Source organism: Taudactylus pleione, unplaced genomic scaffold (assembly GCF_031769625.1).
Source record: "Taudactylus pleione unplaced genomic scaffold, aTauple2 ptg000053l, whole genome shotgun sequence".
Lineage (NCBI taxonomy): Eukaryota > Metazoa > Chordata > Amphibia > Anura > Myobatrachidae > Taudactylus > Taudactylus pleione.
This window is the reverse complement of record NW_028284455.1, coordinates 31,243,041-31,259,085: the sequence shown is the minus strand read 5'-3', so window position 1 is coordinate 31,259,085 and position 16,045 is coordinate 31,243,041. Positions and strand designations below refer to the sequence as shown.

The 16,045-nt window shown below is 46.1% G+C and overlaps 1 protein-coding gene across 5 annotated transcripts in view; it reads left to right on the top strand.

Moving 5' to 3' along the window:
* The first annotated feature begins 209 nt into the window (after positions 1–209).
* The window catches only part of TOPAZ1 (testis and ovary specific TOPAZ 1), a 238,509-nt gene continuing 222,673 nt past the window's right edge, over positions 210–16,045 (top strand). For 3 of the 5 annotated variants that reach the window (XM_088463608.1, XM_088463579.1, XM_088463587.1), the window contains exon 1: positions 857–1,853. In XM_088463608.1, coding sequence (XP_088319734.1) covers positions 857–1,853 — 997 coding nt within the window. Of the gene's footprint in view, positions 265–404; positions 581–856; positions 1,854–16,045 lie in introns of those variants that run through there. The other 2 variants (XM_088463597.1, XM_088463599.1) reach the window with 2 other exon arrangements.

Here is a 16,045-nt window from a genome sequence, read left to right as displayed (position 1 = left end):
ACTCGAAGTATCTCCACTTTACATCATTAGTTGAATGTTATATCACGCTTGATTGATAACCTTGCAGGTATTGCTGTCTGTACATATAATAATCAGTGTATATAGGACATGGCTCCTGGGACTGCACGAGCCGTCACACACACCACCACCTCACTACACACAGTCACACTAAAGCGCGAACAAACAGGACGTGACGTGACCGCCTGGCAAGACCAGTCCCCTGCCGGGCACCAAGGATGGCGTCACTTCCGGTCTAATACACACGTGCGTGTTGTTGCTGCGCCTCACATGATTCGGTGACGACTGCGCAGGGCTGTGGGAGCTGAGCGGGGTGGGAGCATGTGTGAGGGGTCAGCAGCGGCTGTACAGGCTACTATAGACCAAGCACAGAGGGCAGTAGCAGATGTAATGCATTAGTGGTGGGGAGGGTAGTGCTAGTGGCAGATCACGTACACTGCACGCTGCTCCGGGCTTTCTGAGGCCTGGTGTCGTTACCGGCCTGCGCAGAGGGAGCCAATGTAGGACTTGTTTGTTACCTGTTAGGGGCACCTGGTGGGGCTGAATCACTACATATATTTTGGTACGAGATATGTAGGAGACTGGGAACCCTTAAGGTTTATTCGTTTCTTGAGTTCTGAAACAATCCAGAATCTGCCTATTTTTTTGTGTGTGTTATTCAACGCTTGAATAGTTCATCTTATGATGTTTTATTGTGTGTGTGATGCTTCAGTGTAAAAGTACATTTGTCAAAAGATAGCAAGTGTGTGGGGAATTTTTTTTTAATTTGATGTTTAGTTACTTGTAGCTAATGTAGTTTTGCTTAGACCATGAACAGGTTTTCTTGTATTTGTAGCTAATGATTCAATTACGCAAAAGAAAACTGCCCAGAGCCCATTTATCTACAAGTGGCTCTGATCAACAAGGCCCTTCCAATAATGCTTCTGAGCATGGCACAAAGGAGAGTTGCATTGTGCCGTCGCTACAGCAGTCTAGCCAGCAGGTGCTTGGGAGTTTTAATGATGAAAGCGTGGTGGTTACTCGGAAGAAAGGTAGAAAGCCAAAGATCAGGATACCATTTGAATGTGTTGCAGATGAGATTAATGGGAAGCAGATAGGTTTAAAAAAAGAAATTGGGAAGTCTGTTGTTCTTCCTGCAGGTGACTTATCCAGTGACAATGACTTATGTATGCAAAGACCACCAAGAAAGAGGGGGAGAAAGCCGAAATGTGTCGGTTTGACTTGTTGCGGTCAGATTTCATGTAACAGCGATGCTACTGTTTCGCATGAGCAAAAACTGCTTAAGAAGAGGGGGCGAAAGCCAAAGTGTCAGAAAAGTGAAAGCGAGAGCATTAAAACAAGGGAGAAAAAAAAAAGTGCAACTGCTGTGGTGGAGAAAAAAAGTGATTTAAGAATTAAATCTGGCAGGCAGAGAAAACTTTCTGTTTCTAATCTGTCTCTTACTTTAAATGATGTCGGTTGCAGTGATAGTATTGTATCACCCAAGCAAGTAGACATAAAAAAGAAAGGCAGAAAGCCAGTGTCTCGGATTGAATGTGAAGTTTCTCAGTCATGTGTCAGTGATGCAATACCTGAAAGTGGCTCAGGTAAACAAGAGCAGGTGTTGGGGTGTAGTAGTGATGTAAAGGAGCCAGGCAAAAGAGGGAGAAAACCAGGATCAGTTAATAAAAAGACATTGATGAGGTTAAAACAGACTACTCGGCAGACCTCTAGCATAAGGAATGTTTCAAACAATATAAAGAATCCGCTTCCAGAACATAGTATGAATCACCACACAGAAGAAGAGAGTGCTACCACACAGATTCCCTGCTTAAAAATGGAGCTCAGAAATTCTAGTAAGACCTTGTGTTTCCCAAGACTTCTCTCTTTCATTGTGCTTATTCTTTAATTGTTATTTCACAGCCTTCAGCTACTTATTGGTGTAATACAATTTTACTTATTTTAAAGTAAAATTGTAATTTTCACAGTGATTGGAAAAAAAATACCATAAAGGATCTGTTAGAATTATCATTTTGTTGCTCTTTTGCAAATAATGGGCTAGATTCAGTTGATTGCGAAGTAAACCCTCCCGGCGCTATTCAATTCTGTGCGCCGTTAGGTCGGGGAATGGCCGTTCTCCCGTTCCTCACGCCTTAAATAGGGTGTTTAGTGGCGACAACGGGCATTCTCCGACGAAACTTCCTGGCGCGATGCTGTTTTCCCGTGGGGCAGAAAACAGCATCGCGCCTGTACTTTTGTTAGATTTCTGCTCGCACCCCTGGAGGGGTGTCAGAAGAAATCCTTAACAGTGCACTAAATTGATTAGCGCTATTTACTTCATGATGAATAGAATCGAGCCCAATGTTACTAATCTAAAATAGGTGGTTTTAGGAAGTAAACAATCTTATAAACTTGATAGCTTTATGCTGTGTATCCACTACGCGATTAAACTGAGCGATTGAACAACATCGTTATCGTTCAATCACTTGTTAATTGGACCGCAAATCGGGCAGTTTAATGTACATAATGACAAGCGATGCACGCGCCCGCTGATCGTTTTTGACATCTATCATCACCCGAACATGCTGGTCAACCTGACGTCAGGTTGACCATGTTCGGGGATTGATGTGCCTACACTGAACGAATGATCGTTCAGTGTAGGCACATCACAGACTGAAATGACTGCATGATTACAATGTCGTAATCGTGCTCTCGTTTCACAGTCACCTAGTGGATGTGCGGCTTTAGTCTAATGTATTTCTTTACCGGTATATTGGATTTTTTTTTTTTTTTTTTTTAAAGGATGATGGGTTCTTTGTTTCACATTGATTGTCAGCACATCTTAAAGTCAGTACAGTGATGAAATAGGAGTACCTAATTTGATTCTGGTTCGCCATATTTATTTTAAAGGGCAACCTTCTCTAAATTTGTTTGACCAGATTTGTACAATGCCATTGCAGCCCTTAAAATGTGTAAATGATCATGGGGGAGATGTATGAAGCCCAGAAGCGGTATTAGCGCACATTATGTGCGCCGATACCGTTTCTCCCCGATGTATGATCGGGGGTCTGGGCGGTAAATGCAAGATAGCAGCGCCGATAGCCTGGGCCATGTACGAACGGTCATATTGCCTGACCGTTCGGCCCGCTGTTGCTGTTGTTATCGACAGCTACAGCCTGGCGCTAGCCTATCCCCACAGCAGGGACAGCTCTGTCCCTGCTGCGGCGGCTGCCAGCTCCAAGCTGCACTCTGGGATCTTGCAATATTTGCGAGATCCCGCGCTTGCTCAGTGGAGCTGGCCGGGACTGACACAGCGCGTCAGCTTTAGGCAGACGAGACGCGCTGTGGTCTCTAGTGGGTAGCGCCGGAGGGGGGAGTTAACGCTCCCCCTCTCCGGCCAATGAGATGGTTATACATCTCATCGGTAGTGCTTCCTGCTTCGCGTCGGTAAAGAGGGGAAGCGTTATAGCGGCACGTTAAGTGCCGCTATCATAGTTCTACCCCCATGTGTAGGCGCATTTTTGCTGTTCTAAATAGAAATATAACTTCACTAAAACCACTTGAGGAAAGCTGTAGTTTAGTTGCTACCTACGCCATGCTGCTTGTGATTTCCACATGTGGCACAGAGTTGAAGGCTGTCTACAAATCTTGGTAGTTATCTTTTTTACAATTTCTTATTGCCACTTAAGGTATTTACTAAGCAATGTTTTTTTTTTTTTTTTTTTTCAAAACCAATGCCTTTTGCAGATTTTGCCTGCCATATTTAAAAGGGCAATAATAGGAATTGCAAAATCATACTTGCGTTGCATGTAATATTATTGCCCTTTTAAATTTAATAGCAAAATCTTGCACCGTTATTCAGTCATGTGGATTGAACAACATACATTTTTTTAGGAGCTTTGCTACAAAAAATTTGGCAGTTTTTATTGTTCTATAGACCCAATTATTTAAGGCTGTCCTATAGCTATTACACTCTGGGGGGAATTCAATTGTTTCTGTTAGGGCGTCTTGTTTCTCTGCCCTGTATTCTTCGCCGTCATCATGGCTAATCATCCGGGTGGTCAGGCCTTGATTCAGTTGTTTTGTTACATTTATGTGGGCGTGTAGAATTGGTGGGCGACGATGTGCGCTTATTCCCAACCACACTGTTCTTCTCCACGCAGAGAGCGCTGCTGTGTTGCTGCTCTCCCTCCATCCACGCTCACCCGCCAGCGGAGCTTCCCTATTGGTGTCCTGGGCACGCTCACCAATGATTAACGGTGCCGGCTAATCCACCGGCCGCCCGTGACAGCGATGTGTTCAGCTGCAAGGACCCTCACCCCGGACCATAGATAAAGGGCGGTCTGCGCAGTGTCCCTCTATACATAGCATCGGAAAGCGATCCATAGATACTGGGGACTGCTGCTGCACACTCGTCTCTGCACGTATATATTCTAGCGCTGCCGCATGCCAGTGCTGCCCGGGAGAGGAGAAGACTTTAGTTGCCGCTCCAGTCACGAGTGTCATCCATTCATTGCTTATGCTGCAGGAGCTCTGAGAAATCATGGGAACAATACTGGGGCACTGCATAGGGGGGGACTACTACCTGGGGAAATGTATAAGGGGCACTGCATAGGGGGAAGACTACTGAGGGTACTCTATAAGGGGCACTAATGGGGGCACTGCATAGGGAGGATCTCTAAAGGGGACATTCTATAAGGGGCATTGCATAGGTGGGACCACTACTGGGGGTACTGTATAAGAGGCACTACTGGGGGAACTGTATAAGGGAACACTGCATAGGGGGAACAATACTGGGGATACTCTATAAGGGGCACTGTATAAGGTGGCATTGCATAGGGGGGACCAGTAGTGGGGGCACTGTATAAGAGGCACTACTGGGGGCACTGTATAAGGTTGCATTGCATGAGGGGCACTGCATAGGGGGGACCACTACTAGGGGCACAGGTTAGTATCCCGACCACTGGCATCCCAGAGGTATCTGGGTGTTAGGGGGAGGTTAGGCACCGGGGAGGGTTAGGGTAGGGGTTAGGTTTAGACTTTCCTTGATTCCTTATGGGTGCCGGAATGCTGGTGTCGGTATTCTGACCAACGGCATCCCGACAGCCAGGATTTCATACCCAACCCTTCGGCTACATCCTGATCACCTTCCCACTCCCCACACAGCTTATTTTTTCCCTGTAGTTTGTCCCTACAAAAAAATTCATTCTATTGCAATATTTGATTAAATCAATTATATTCACCCTTAAAAATAGCATACCAGTTAATTATTAATAAAATTCTAATATTAAAATGCTTTTTATTCAAAACTCACACCCTCTAAGGGTGGTGAGAATTAACAGGTGATAAAGTGAAAAATAGGTCGACCAATATTTTTTATCACGCCTATTTTGCAACAGAAGAATAGCCCTGGCCATGTTACAGATAGGCTGCAATTTAGGCGTCATAAATCACAATTATCAGGACAAAAAAAATGTTCACTTGAATAGCAACTAAATTTTATCACACCTAAACACATGTTTATCACGGGAAAAAACAGTGATAAAACAATTGAATTCCCTCCTCTAGGGGGGAATTCATTTGTTCTGCCGACGGCTGAATGTTATCTTTGTTGCCACAACTGATCTTTTTTGAGAGAAACGGTATTTTTATTTTTTCAAGGGTGGTTCAGATCTGTGCTATTGTGAGCACCATGACTACTTATTGTGAAAATATATTCAAGATATGATACTTGCACTCCAAGTTCAGTAATGTGTATCTGGTTCTAGTGTGTGGGGAATAGGTTTGGTGTAACTAGTGTTCACGCCAGACTGGGGCAGGGATCTGAGGTGCAGACTTCCATGCACATGCTCCCCAAAAGGAGTTCTGGCTGACCAGGGAGGGGGTGTGTTCTTATGACGCCATTTGTCACACTTGGGGGCGTGCCCAGCACTTCGAGGTACTGGGCTTCCACCAAGCTCTCCCCTCACTGTGAATAGATGCCGAGCACATGCACATGGCATCTATTCACCTGGCGGCATTCGGAAACCGCAATTTTTCCCACTCGGACACTGGCCCGCGGGTGGGGATGGCAGAGGGCAGGCTGCTTTAGCGAGGCGCCTCTAAGGGCTTGGCACATTTTGCCACCTTAAAATTGGGTGCTGCGCCCTGCTAAAAAGGCCTAGCAGAAACACTATAACACCTGTTAATGTTTTGTGCAGGAAACAAAGAATGTTTGCTTGTTTTGTGCCTCTTGTGTGCTTTCTAACAATCTGCATTCAGCATCTATATGGTGCCTATTTAATAAAGCATTTTTTTCATAACATTATGTATAAACTACAGTTTCTGCTTAATTTTATGAATTGCTATGTACTACAAGCCTAATTAGCACTGCAGACCCTATTATCAATGGCCACTAGTCTGACCACATGTATCAAAGCTTTTCACAGTTTAGCCCAGTAGGCTTACGCCATCCTCAGTTGATGTAAACCGCTTAAAGCCCTCGGAGGCATATTCTTGCGATCCTTCTCCCGCAGTCTTCAGCTCTTCTCCCGAATCTGACACTGGGCCTGATTCAGATATGGATTCGGTGCTCATGTTTACACATTTGAGTGGTGTTTTGCTACTGTGCATACCCAAGAAATCTGGGAAATCTTTACTGTGCACTCGTAAACCCAAGTTTCCGATGTCGTTCACAATTGTGTATGTTTGCAATCCTTGGGCGTTTCAGGATGGAGACTGGGAGGTGACCTAAACTGAAAGCAAAAAAGGGTTGTGTTATGGGAGTTTCACAGGTGTGTATGGGAGCGCTGCTGCATTCCCAAATGCAAGCCCACTGCTTCAGAGGCCATATTTAGTTGAATTTGAGGAGAGTATCTAGAGGAGACCTTAGGCTACCAAAAATGTTGATAATGACCGATGTTGAAGTGTTGACAATCTTTTACAAATGCACAGACCATGCAGCCGGAAAGCATCTCGCTGCTAGTATACAGTACTTGATCCACCGTTTAGCACAATGAATGGTGAGATTAGCATTTCCACATTCCCGCAACCACTATTTAGAGAGTGAGCGCAGTTACATTACCAACCATGCTCGCCCCCTTTTAGCAACCTTCAGCCTCTAAAGTGTAAGTATGTGTAATTGTGTTAGTGTGTAGCTATGTTACTGTGTATGTGTTAGTAAGTGTATACTACATGTGTTAATATTGTGTATGTGTACGTATATATTCTTGTTTTGGTGTTTGAGATAGATAGATATCTGTCTATCCATCCATCCATGATGGCAGCACTCAGGAAAAAAGACAGACTCGCACAATCAGCACTGTTTACATATAATAAGTGATCAGTGCCGTTGTTCCTTTAATTCTCTACTGACATGTATTCCATTGGTGTAGATAACCTATATGTTCCTCATGTGTTGCTTTATCTATTTACTTGTAATTGGTTATTAGCAGATCTACAGATCTGTAGTGATATGATCTGTAATGCTGGGCATACACGGCCAGATAAAATGTCTGTCAGACCGACAGACATTTTATCTGGCCGGCTGCCAGCCGCAGATGTCCGCGGCATACACTGTGAGAAATCTCAGTGTATAGCCTGACATCCGCGCTCCGCCCCCGGGGAGGAGACATTTCCCTGTTCCTTCCGTAGGGTAAATATCCAGCATGCCCGACCGAGCAATATTTAACCCTCGGTCGCCCCCCACGCTACAATTATCGCGGTGTTCCGCCGATATCTGGCGGATCGTCCCGATGATTGCAGCGTGTATGGCCAGCATAAGTGACATATAGCTTATCGGTATAGACAGCCTTATACAAACAGCGTAGCTGTTTGTTTGTCTGTCTGTATGTTTGTTTTTGTTTTGGCCGTTTGTTTGTACAGCTGATTTGATTGTTTAACATCTCATACTCCTATATGTGATCAGTGCCGATGTTCTTTTGCATGTATTTAATTGGTGTAGATAGCCTATTATATGTCCATTATATGTAAACAGTGCTGATTGTGTGTTTGTTTATATGGCTGCTCCGATTGTTTAATATTTTAATATTAGTATGTTTGATCACCGCTGTAGTTCCCTTCTGTGCTGTTTTATTAACACTGCTGTCCTGGTTGCTCAGCAACCAGCATTACCTTTCATTACATACTACTAGCTTTGTTATTGCCTTATGTTTACCCACCTGTGTTTGCTACTTAGCAACCAGCATCTCCATCATTGGTATGCTTTATCACATGGTGCGGCTCTTTCTGTCAAGTGACCACATGCATCACTATGACGTCATCATTTGGTGCCGTTGAGATCGGTGGCGGTGACATGGATGGTCCTACAGGTATTTAGGTAAGCTATTTTTCACTCATTGGGCACGATTCAATTCAGCGCGATGTAAATAGCGCCGGGAGATAGCTCCCGCAGCTATTCAATTCATCGCGCTGTTTGGTCGGGGAAGGCTCGTTATCGTGCCTTAAACAGGGTGTTTAGGCGCGATAATGGGCATTCCCCGACCTAACTTCCCGGGGCGAGGCTGTTTTCCTGGCGCTAAGGGAAGAAAACAGCCTTGCGCCGGGACTTTTGTCGGATTTCTTCTCTCATCCCCGGAGGGATGAGAGAAGAAATCATTAGTCGGACTTGTCAGCGCTGTGTATTGAATAGCTCCGGGAGCTAACTCCCGGAGCTATTTACATCGCGCTGAATAGAATCGAGCCCATTGTATCTTGCACCCTGACGAAAATGCACTACCCAATACAGCATTGAAACGCTGGTTACTCACCCTGCGAGTCTTTTTTTCCTGAGTGCTGCCATCATGGATGTATGACGACAACTTTGCACTTTGTGTACAGCTGTTTGGAAGTCATCGGATTTTAGGTATTTATTGCAGTGATTTGCACATATTGAGGAGTGCCGCTTCCTTAGTTTCTCTCTCTATCAATTATATATATGTGTGTGTGTATGTTATATATATATATATATATATATATATATATATATATACATACACACACACATATATATATACACACATTTTTATTTATTTTTTCCATGGTCCGGCACTCTCAGTATGATATAGCTTTACTAGCAGGGGCACTGAGGGGGGGAGGAAGCGGGTAATATTTGCCCGTGCTTGTCGGAGCCTCCCTCCCTTTTACTTCACAGCAGCCCAGCCAGCACACACTGCAGTTGGAGACTAGAGACCGCTGCTGAGCAGCAGTCTCTTATGCCTTGGGGAGGTGGGGGGGGGCGGCGATCACACTAATTGGGCCCCCCCTGGCTTTGAGCCGGGCTGAGGGGCTCACAGTGCCCCTCCCTCCCCAGCGCACAAAAATGAATTAAAAACAAAAAGTTATCCTATGGGGCTGTGCCCACGCCTCCCATAGTTAGGCCACATCCCCTGGGTCCGGCGTGGCTCTCTATTGACCAGGTGCCCTCAGAATAACGTACAGATCCCCCAAAGGTGTGGAACCCTCTGATTATATCGCCATTGTTTGAAGAGTTATTATTTGAGCCGAAGTGCCGCACCTTTGGGGGATCTAAATCCTGTGTTTGGTGCTTCAGGAGTGAGCAGGTGGCTGTTTGGTGCTGTGGAGTGCTGGGGGTAACTATCGTAGTCGGTTCAGTGCCGGGCTCTGTTCCCGGCAGCTGGGGACGGCGCCATTTTGCAGACAGGTCACTCCCCAGGTTCAGGATAACGCTGTTTGCTTGAAACACTTTGCTTGTCTGAATCCACAGCTTCTCAGTGCTGCTGCAGATTGTGAGCCAGAGAATTCATGGTGTTTGTGAGTTCCCTTAAGGCAGGGGTCTTCAACCTTTAAGACAGTGTGGGCCACATTAAAAAAATTAAACTAAGCCCGAGGGCTTCACTAAGCTTCACTGCGGTATTTAGACTCTGCCCCCTCCTCACACAATTATGTCCCATAACTGCCCCCTCCTACAATTTTAATTAGGTCTCAGAACGGCACCCCTCCACCCACAATTATACCCCATAACTGTCCCTTTGCCTCCATTAATTACAGCGCCTTGCTAAAGTATTCACCCCCCTTGCATTTTTCATGTTTTGTTGCCTCACAACCTGGAATTAAAATGGATTGTTTGAAGGTGTGCATAATTTCATTCACAGAACATGCCTACAACTGTGAAATTGTGTGGGTTTTTTTTTTTTTTTTTTTTGTATATGGTGAATCAAACAACATTTAGTACAACATAACAGAAAACTTCAGCGTGCATAACTATTCACCCCCGTAAAGTCAGTACTTTGTCGAGCCACCTTTTGCGGCAATTACAAATGCAAGTCGCTCTGGATAAGTCTCTATGAGCTTGCCACATCTTGCCCCTGGGATTTTTGCCCATTCCTCAAGGCAAAACTGCTCCAGCTCCTTCATGTTGGATGGTTTCCGCTTGTGAACAGCAATCTTCAAGTCTGACCACAGATTCTCAATTGGATTGAGATCTAGGCTTTGACTAGGCCATTCCAACACATGTAAATGTTTCCCCTTAAACCCCTCGAGTGCTGCTTTAGCAGTATGCTTCGGATCTTTGTCTTGCTTTAAGGTGAACCTCCGTCCCAGTCTCAAATCACAGCCAGACTGAAACCGGTTTTGCTCAAGAATATCCCTGTATTTAGCACCATCCATCTTTCCCTCGACTCGAATCAGTTTCCCAGTCCCTGCTGCTGAAAAACATCCCCACGGCATGATGCTGCCACCACCATGTTTCACTGTGGGGATGGTGTTCTTGGGGTGATGGGATGTGTTGGGTTTGCACCAGACATAGGGTTTTCCTTGGTGGCCGAAAAGTTACATTTTAGTTCTCATCTGACCAGAGCACCTTCCTCCATACATTTGGGGAGTCGACCACATGCCTTTTGGCAAACTCAAATCGTGTCTTCTTAATTTTATCAACAAGTAAAGGCTTTTTTCTGGCCACTCTTCTACAAAGCCCAGCTCTATGGAGTGTACGGCTTATTGTGGTCACATGCACAGATACAGCAGTCTCTGCTGTGGAACTCTGCAGCTCCTTCAGGGTTACCTTTGGTCTCTGTGCTGCCTCTCTGATTAATGCCCTCCTTGCCCGGTCTGTGAGTTTTGGTGGGCAGCCCTCTCTTGGCAGGTTTGTTGTGGTACCATGTTCTTTCCATTTGATGATTGATTTGATGGTGCTTCGTGGATCATCAAAGATTTGGATATTTTTTTATAACCAAACCCAGAATTGTACTTCTCAACAACTTTGTCCCCAACTTGTTTGGAGAGCACCTTGTTCTTCATAGTGTGATGCCTCTTGCTTACTGGTGGTGCAGACTCTGGGGCCTTTCAGAAAAAGGTGTGTTTTATACTGACAGATCATGTGACACTTAGATTTCACACAGGTGGACTTCATTTTACTGTGACTTCTGAAGGTAATTGGTTGCACCAGAACTTTTGAGGGACTTCATAGCAAAGGGGGTGATTAGATATGCACATGCCAATTTTTAGATTTTATTTATAAAGATTTTTTATATATAATTTTCTCATTTCACTTCACCAAATTAGACTATTTTGTGCAGATCCATCACATAAAATTCAGATAAAAAATAAATAAATTACAGGTTGTAATGTAACAAACAAGGTAAAAAGCCAAAGGGGTGAATACTTTTGCAAGGCACTGTATGTCATAGTTGCCCCCACCAAACAATTGTCCCATAACTGCCCCCCTCTGCAGTGTCCCCAGTAGTGCCCATTATACAGTGGGCCCATTAGTGGTCCCCATTATACAGTGCCCCCAGTAATAGTCCCCTCTATGCAGTGTCCCCAGAAGTAGTCCTCCCCTATGCAGTGCCCCTTATACTGCGTCCACCCCTATGCAGTGCCCCTTAATTATATAGGACAGAGACATAAAAAAATAACCACTTGAATCCCCGCTCCTGCCGCTGTCAGCTCCTCCGTCCGGTGTTCTCCCGGCCCACACTGCACAATGGGAGAGACATCATGATGTCTCTACCATCACCCACTGCAGGAGCCGGAAGGCGGAGCTCATGAGTGAGCTCCAGCCCGGCTCCTGCAGTGGGTGCAGCAGGCAATGAGTGTCTGTCTGATTCTTATTGGCTGCCAAAACAATCACCGGCTGTGTGTGTGTTTCTGTGTAGTGCGAACCGCACTACACTAACCATCGGTGAGCTACGGGTTGAAGTCCCATGCCTTAAGTGTTGGGAGTATTCTTGTTTTACCTGCTCCTCTCCCTCTATCTCCCTTTATAAATACTGTCCGTTGACTATTTTTTATTCTGAGAGGCTGCCCTGTGTGTTATCTGTTGCTGTGTGTGTGTTATGGCAGCTAAAGGAGCAGAAAAACCTTCACAAAAATTGTTTGCTTGCTCCAAATGCAAGAAAAAGTCAATGCAGGCTCGCTCAGAGGGCTCATCTTTGTGCGTGGCTTGTGAGTCAGAGGGTTCTGCTGTAGCATGGCAAGGCCAGACTCTTCTGCCCTCCTGGATGTGTGACTTAGCAGTGGTTTTGGCGGATTTAACCTTTGAGTTGGCTGCGTCTCGGAGAGACATGGAAGCTGCCGGGCATGGTCCCAGCACTTCTCGCTCAGCTTCCGTAGCTAATGAACCAGCTTGGGCTCATGGATTAGTCAGTTTGCTGGATGGTTTAGCCCAAATGGTGAGTGTTTTTTCTAACTTCTGAGACCGTGGTAAGTTGGCATCCTAGGAAATGAGCCCTTCCGGCGGCTCTTCAATCGGAGGAGGAAGCAGACGTCCATATTTGTCTCAGGAGGAAGAAGGTGAGACGCTGGAGGATTTGGACGCCGAGGTTTTCCCACAGGAGCCCAAGGCCCTTCTCAGAGCGTTGAGGCTCTTATACTTGCGGTTTGAGTAGTCCTTCACGTGTCATATTTGGAAGTACAGGAATCGCTGGATTCCTCCTTGTTTGGTAAGGAACAAGTCTACTGTTACTTTCCCTGTTTCTCGCCAGTTACAGTAGATGAGCAGATGGCGGCTTCCTGCAAACATCCAGATCGGAAGTTTCAGCTTCCACACCGTTTTCTCTCTATATTGTTTCTTATAGATAACAGAAGTAAATGGGAAAATTCTCTGCCTGTAGATTCCTCAGTCGCTCGCCTCTCAAAGAAAACTACGCTTCTCGTGCCATGAACTACGGCCTTGAAGGAAGGCTCTGAGCGAAAACTGGAAACTACTCTCAAGTCCATTTACACTGCTGTTGGTGCCCTGCTTAGACCCGCTTTGGTCGGTTCTTGGGTTAACAAGGCGGTAGAAAAATGGGCTGAACAATTGGCGGAGGGTCTGGGGTCTAATACGCCACGAGTGGACCTTATCTCTCTTGCTGAACATATGCTGTCAATTTCTAGAAGTCTCATCTGGTACCGTTTCAGCGGCTTCAGTTCCTCGAGATGATTCTGGACATGGCTTTACTATGAGTACTCCTTCCCCTGAACAAGGAGCTAGCCATTCAATAATTGGTTCTCCAGCCGAAACTGGTATCGGTGCACCTTTGCATCAGGCTGCTAGGAAAGATGGTGGAAACCTTCTCGGCCATCCAGTTTGGCAGATTTTACAATCAATTCCAGGGGCGTTGGTCTCGACAGGAGTTCCTCTTGCCTATCAACATTCTCGAATTCCGGACGTTTTACAACGTGCTGCTAGCAGCGACTCCCCTCCTGTGGGGCTTGCCGGTCCAAGTGCAATCTGACAACTCCACGGTAGTGGTGTACATCAACTGGCGGGAGATGGGAAATCGCATGGAAATGCGCAAGGCCAGCCGCATACTACAATAGGCAGAAAGACACATTGAGGTCATCTCCGCGATCTTCATACCAGGGATGGACAACTGGGAAGCAGATTACCTCAGTCGTCGGGATCTTCATCCGGGAATGGACTCTACGTCCCGAAGTCTTCCTACAGTTGGTCTGCGGTTGGAGCAGACGGCAGATAGATCTCATGACCTCCAGGAACAATAGTCAACTTCCTCAGTACTGCTCTAGAACAAGGGAACCCGAGGCTGTCGGAGCGGATGCGCTGTCACTTCCTTGGCCGTATGACCTGGTGTACTTCTTTCCGCCATTTTCTCTGCTTCCACAGATATTGAGCGCAAATCCACAGCAGTCATCCTAGTGGCGCCAAGCTGACCCTGTCAAGCTTGGTTCTCGGATCTCCTGCTTTTTCTGACAGATAATCCGTGGCCACTTCAGCTATGATCTGATCTTCATTAGCACGGTCCGTTCCAGAACTCCAACTTTCATCGGCTTCGTCTGACGCTGTAGCTATTGAGACCGCCATCTTAAGGAGACATGGTATTCCGCAAGCGGTGATCCCTACTATGTTCAAAGCCCGTAAGCCGGTAACGTCTGCTCATTACTATAGTATCTGGAAGTCCTATGTGTTCTCGCACGAGGGGCGCGGTTCCTCCACATTCTCCTTTCACTTATCTCATCTTCTCTTCCTTCAAAAGGGTGTAGATGCTGGACTTCGTTTGGGCTCGCTGAAGGTGCAGTTCTCTGCCTTATCTGTGTTCTTTCAGCATTGCTTGACCCTTCTGGAGGTTCAGATTTTTCTGCAGGGAGTGCTTACAGTGCAGCCTCCCTTTTTTTCCCGCCTATTTGCCCCTGGGATCTCAAACTTGTCCTCTTTTCTTCAGTCCACGGTTTTTGAACCCTTGGGCGAGGTGGATTTGAAGTTTCTCTCCTGGAAACTTGTCCTTTTGTTGGCATTGGCTTCAGCTAGGCGCGTGTCCGAGCTTGGGAGCGCTATCTTGTAGTTCCCCTTATCTTTTTTTTTTCATGACAGGGTGGAACTTTGTACTTGCTCTTTCCTTTTGCCGAAGATGGTGTCGGCTTTCCATATCAATCAGCCGATCGTTGTCTCAGCTTTGTTGTATTCTTCTGGGACTTCGCACTCTCTGGATTTAAGGGTTCTTCATTCGGCCCGACGGGGTTGACCTGCGTCAAAACAGAACTTAGACAGATGGATCCGTCTGGCTATTCGACAGGCTTATGTCGCCAATGCTCGACCTCCGCCTGTATACATTTTGGCGCGTTCTACGCTCTGTTGGTAGTTCTTGGGCTGCACGCAGGAGGGCTTCTGCTTCTCTGCTTTGTCGTGCAGCTACGTGAACTCTGTACACTTTTGTACGGTTTTATCGTTTTCATACCTTTGTGGCCTCTGATTCTAGTGTTGGCCACAGGGTATTGCAGGTTTCCCAGCACGCTCGGCCCCAGTGAGAAGCATCTTTGGAATGTCCCCTAGTGGATAAAGGAGAAAATAGGATTTTGGTACTTACTTTTAAATCCATTTCTCCGATTCCAGAGGGGACACTGGACGCCGCGAAGCGCTGCTTACCTGCTTTCGGTTTTCCTGTCGGAATTTTTTGTGCTTAAGTTCTTTTGCAGTTTGTATGTTTTGTGTGACTGCCTGTGTTGGATGCAGTGTATTATTCTGTTCCTAAGGTGTGCTGTTCCTTCAGACTGTTGTAATTTTCCTTCTGTCTGTTCTCAGTCTACTGGAGGAGCCAGTTTCACTTTTAGATTATTTAAAATGTCAGGCTCTACTCAACCACTGTCTATACCCAGTGTCTTTAGCTCCAGTGTACCCTGTGGAATCTGAGAAATGGATTTACTGGTAAGTACCAAAATCCTGTTATTTCCTACCATCCAAATAGGCAAGACCACAACTAATGCTGGGCATGCGCTCTACAATTATTGGGTCGATATACGCTGATCACCCCCCTAATTGTAGTGTGTGTGTGTGGCCGAACGAGGGTTAAATATCGGCCGGTCATGCCTGTCTGATGTGATAACTTCAAGGTAAAATGTCGTCCGGAACGGGGAAATGTCTCCTCCCCCGAAGGCGGAGCGCAGAGGTCGGGGCCAATACATCGGGAGACATCTGTGTATGCCTGCGATATGTGCAGGCCGCTAGGCTGCCAGATAAAATCTGTCGATGTATGCCCGGCATAAGATTTCTGCTCTCACCCTCCTGAAATCTGCATGAACTAGTGCCTCAAGGCTAGTCTCAAACTGAGGACGGTAGCTGCATAGAGTCAGAGAAATGCAAATTACCGCAACTAAGCCCTAGATGATGCAATCA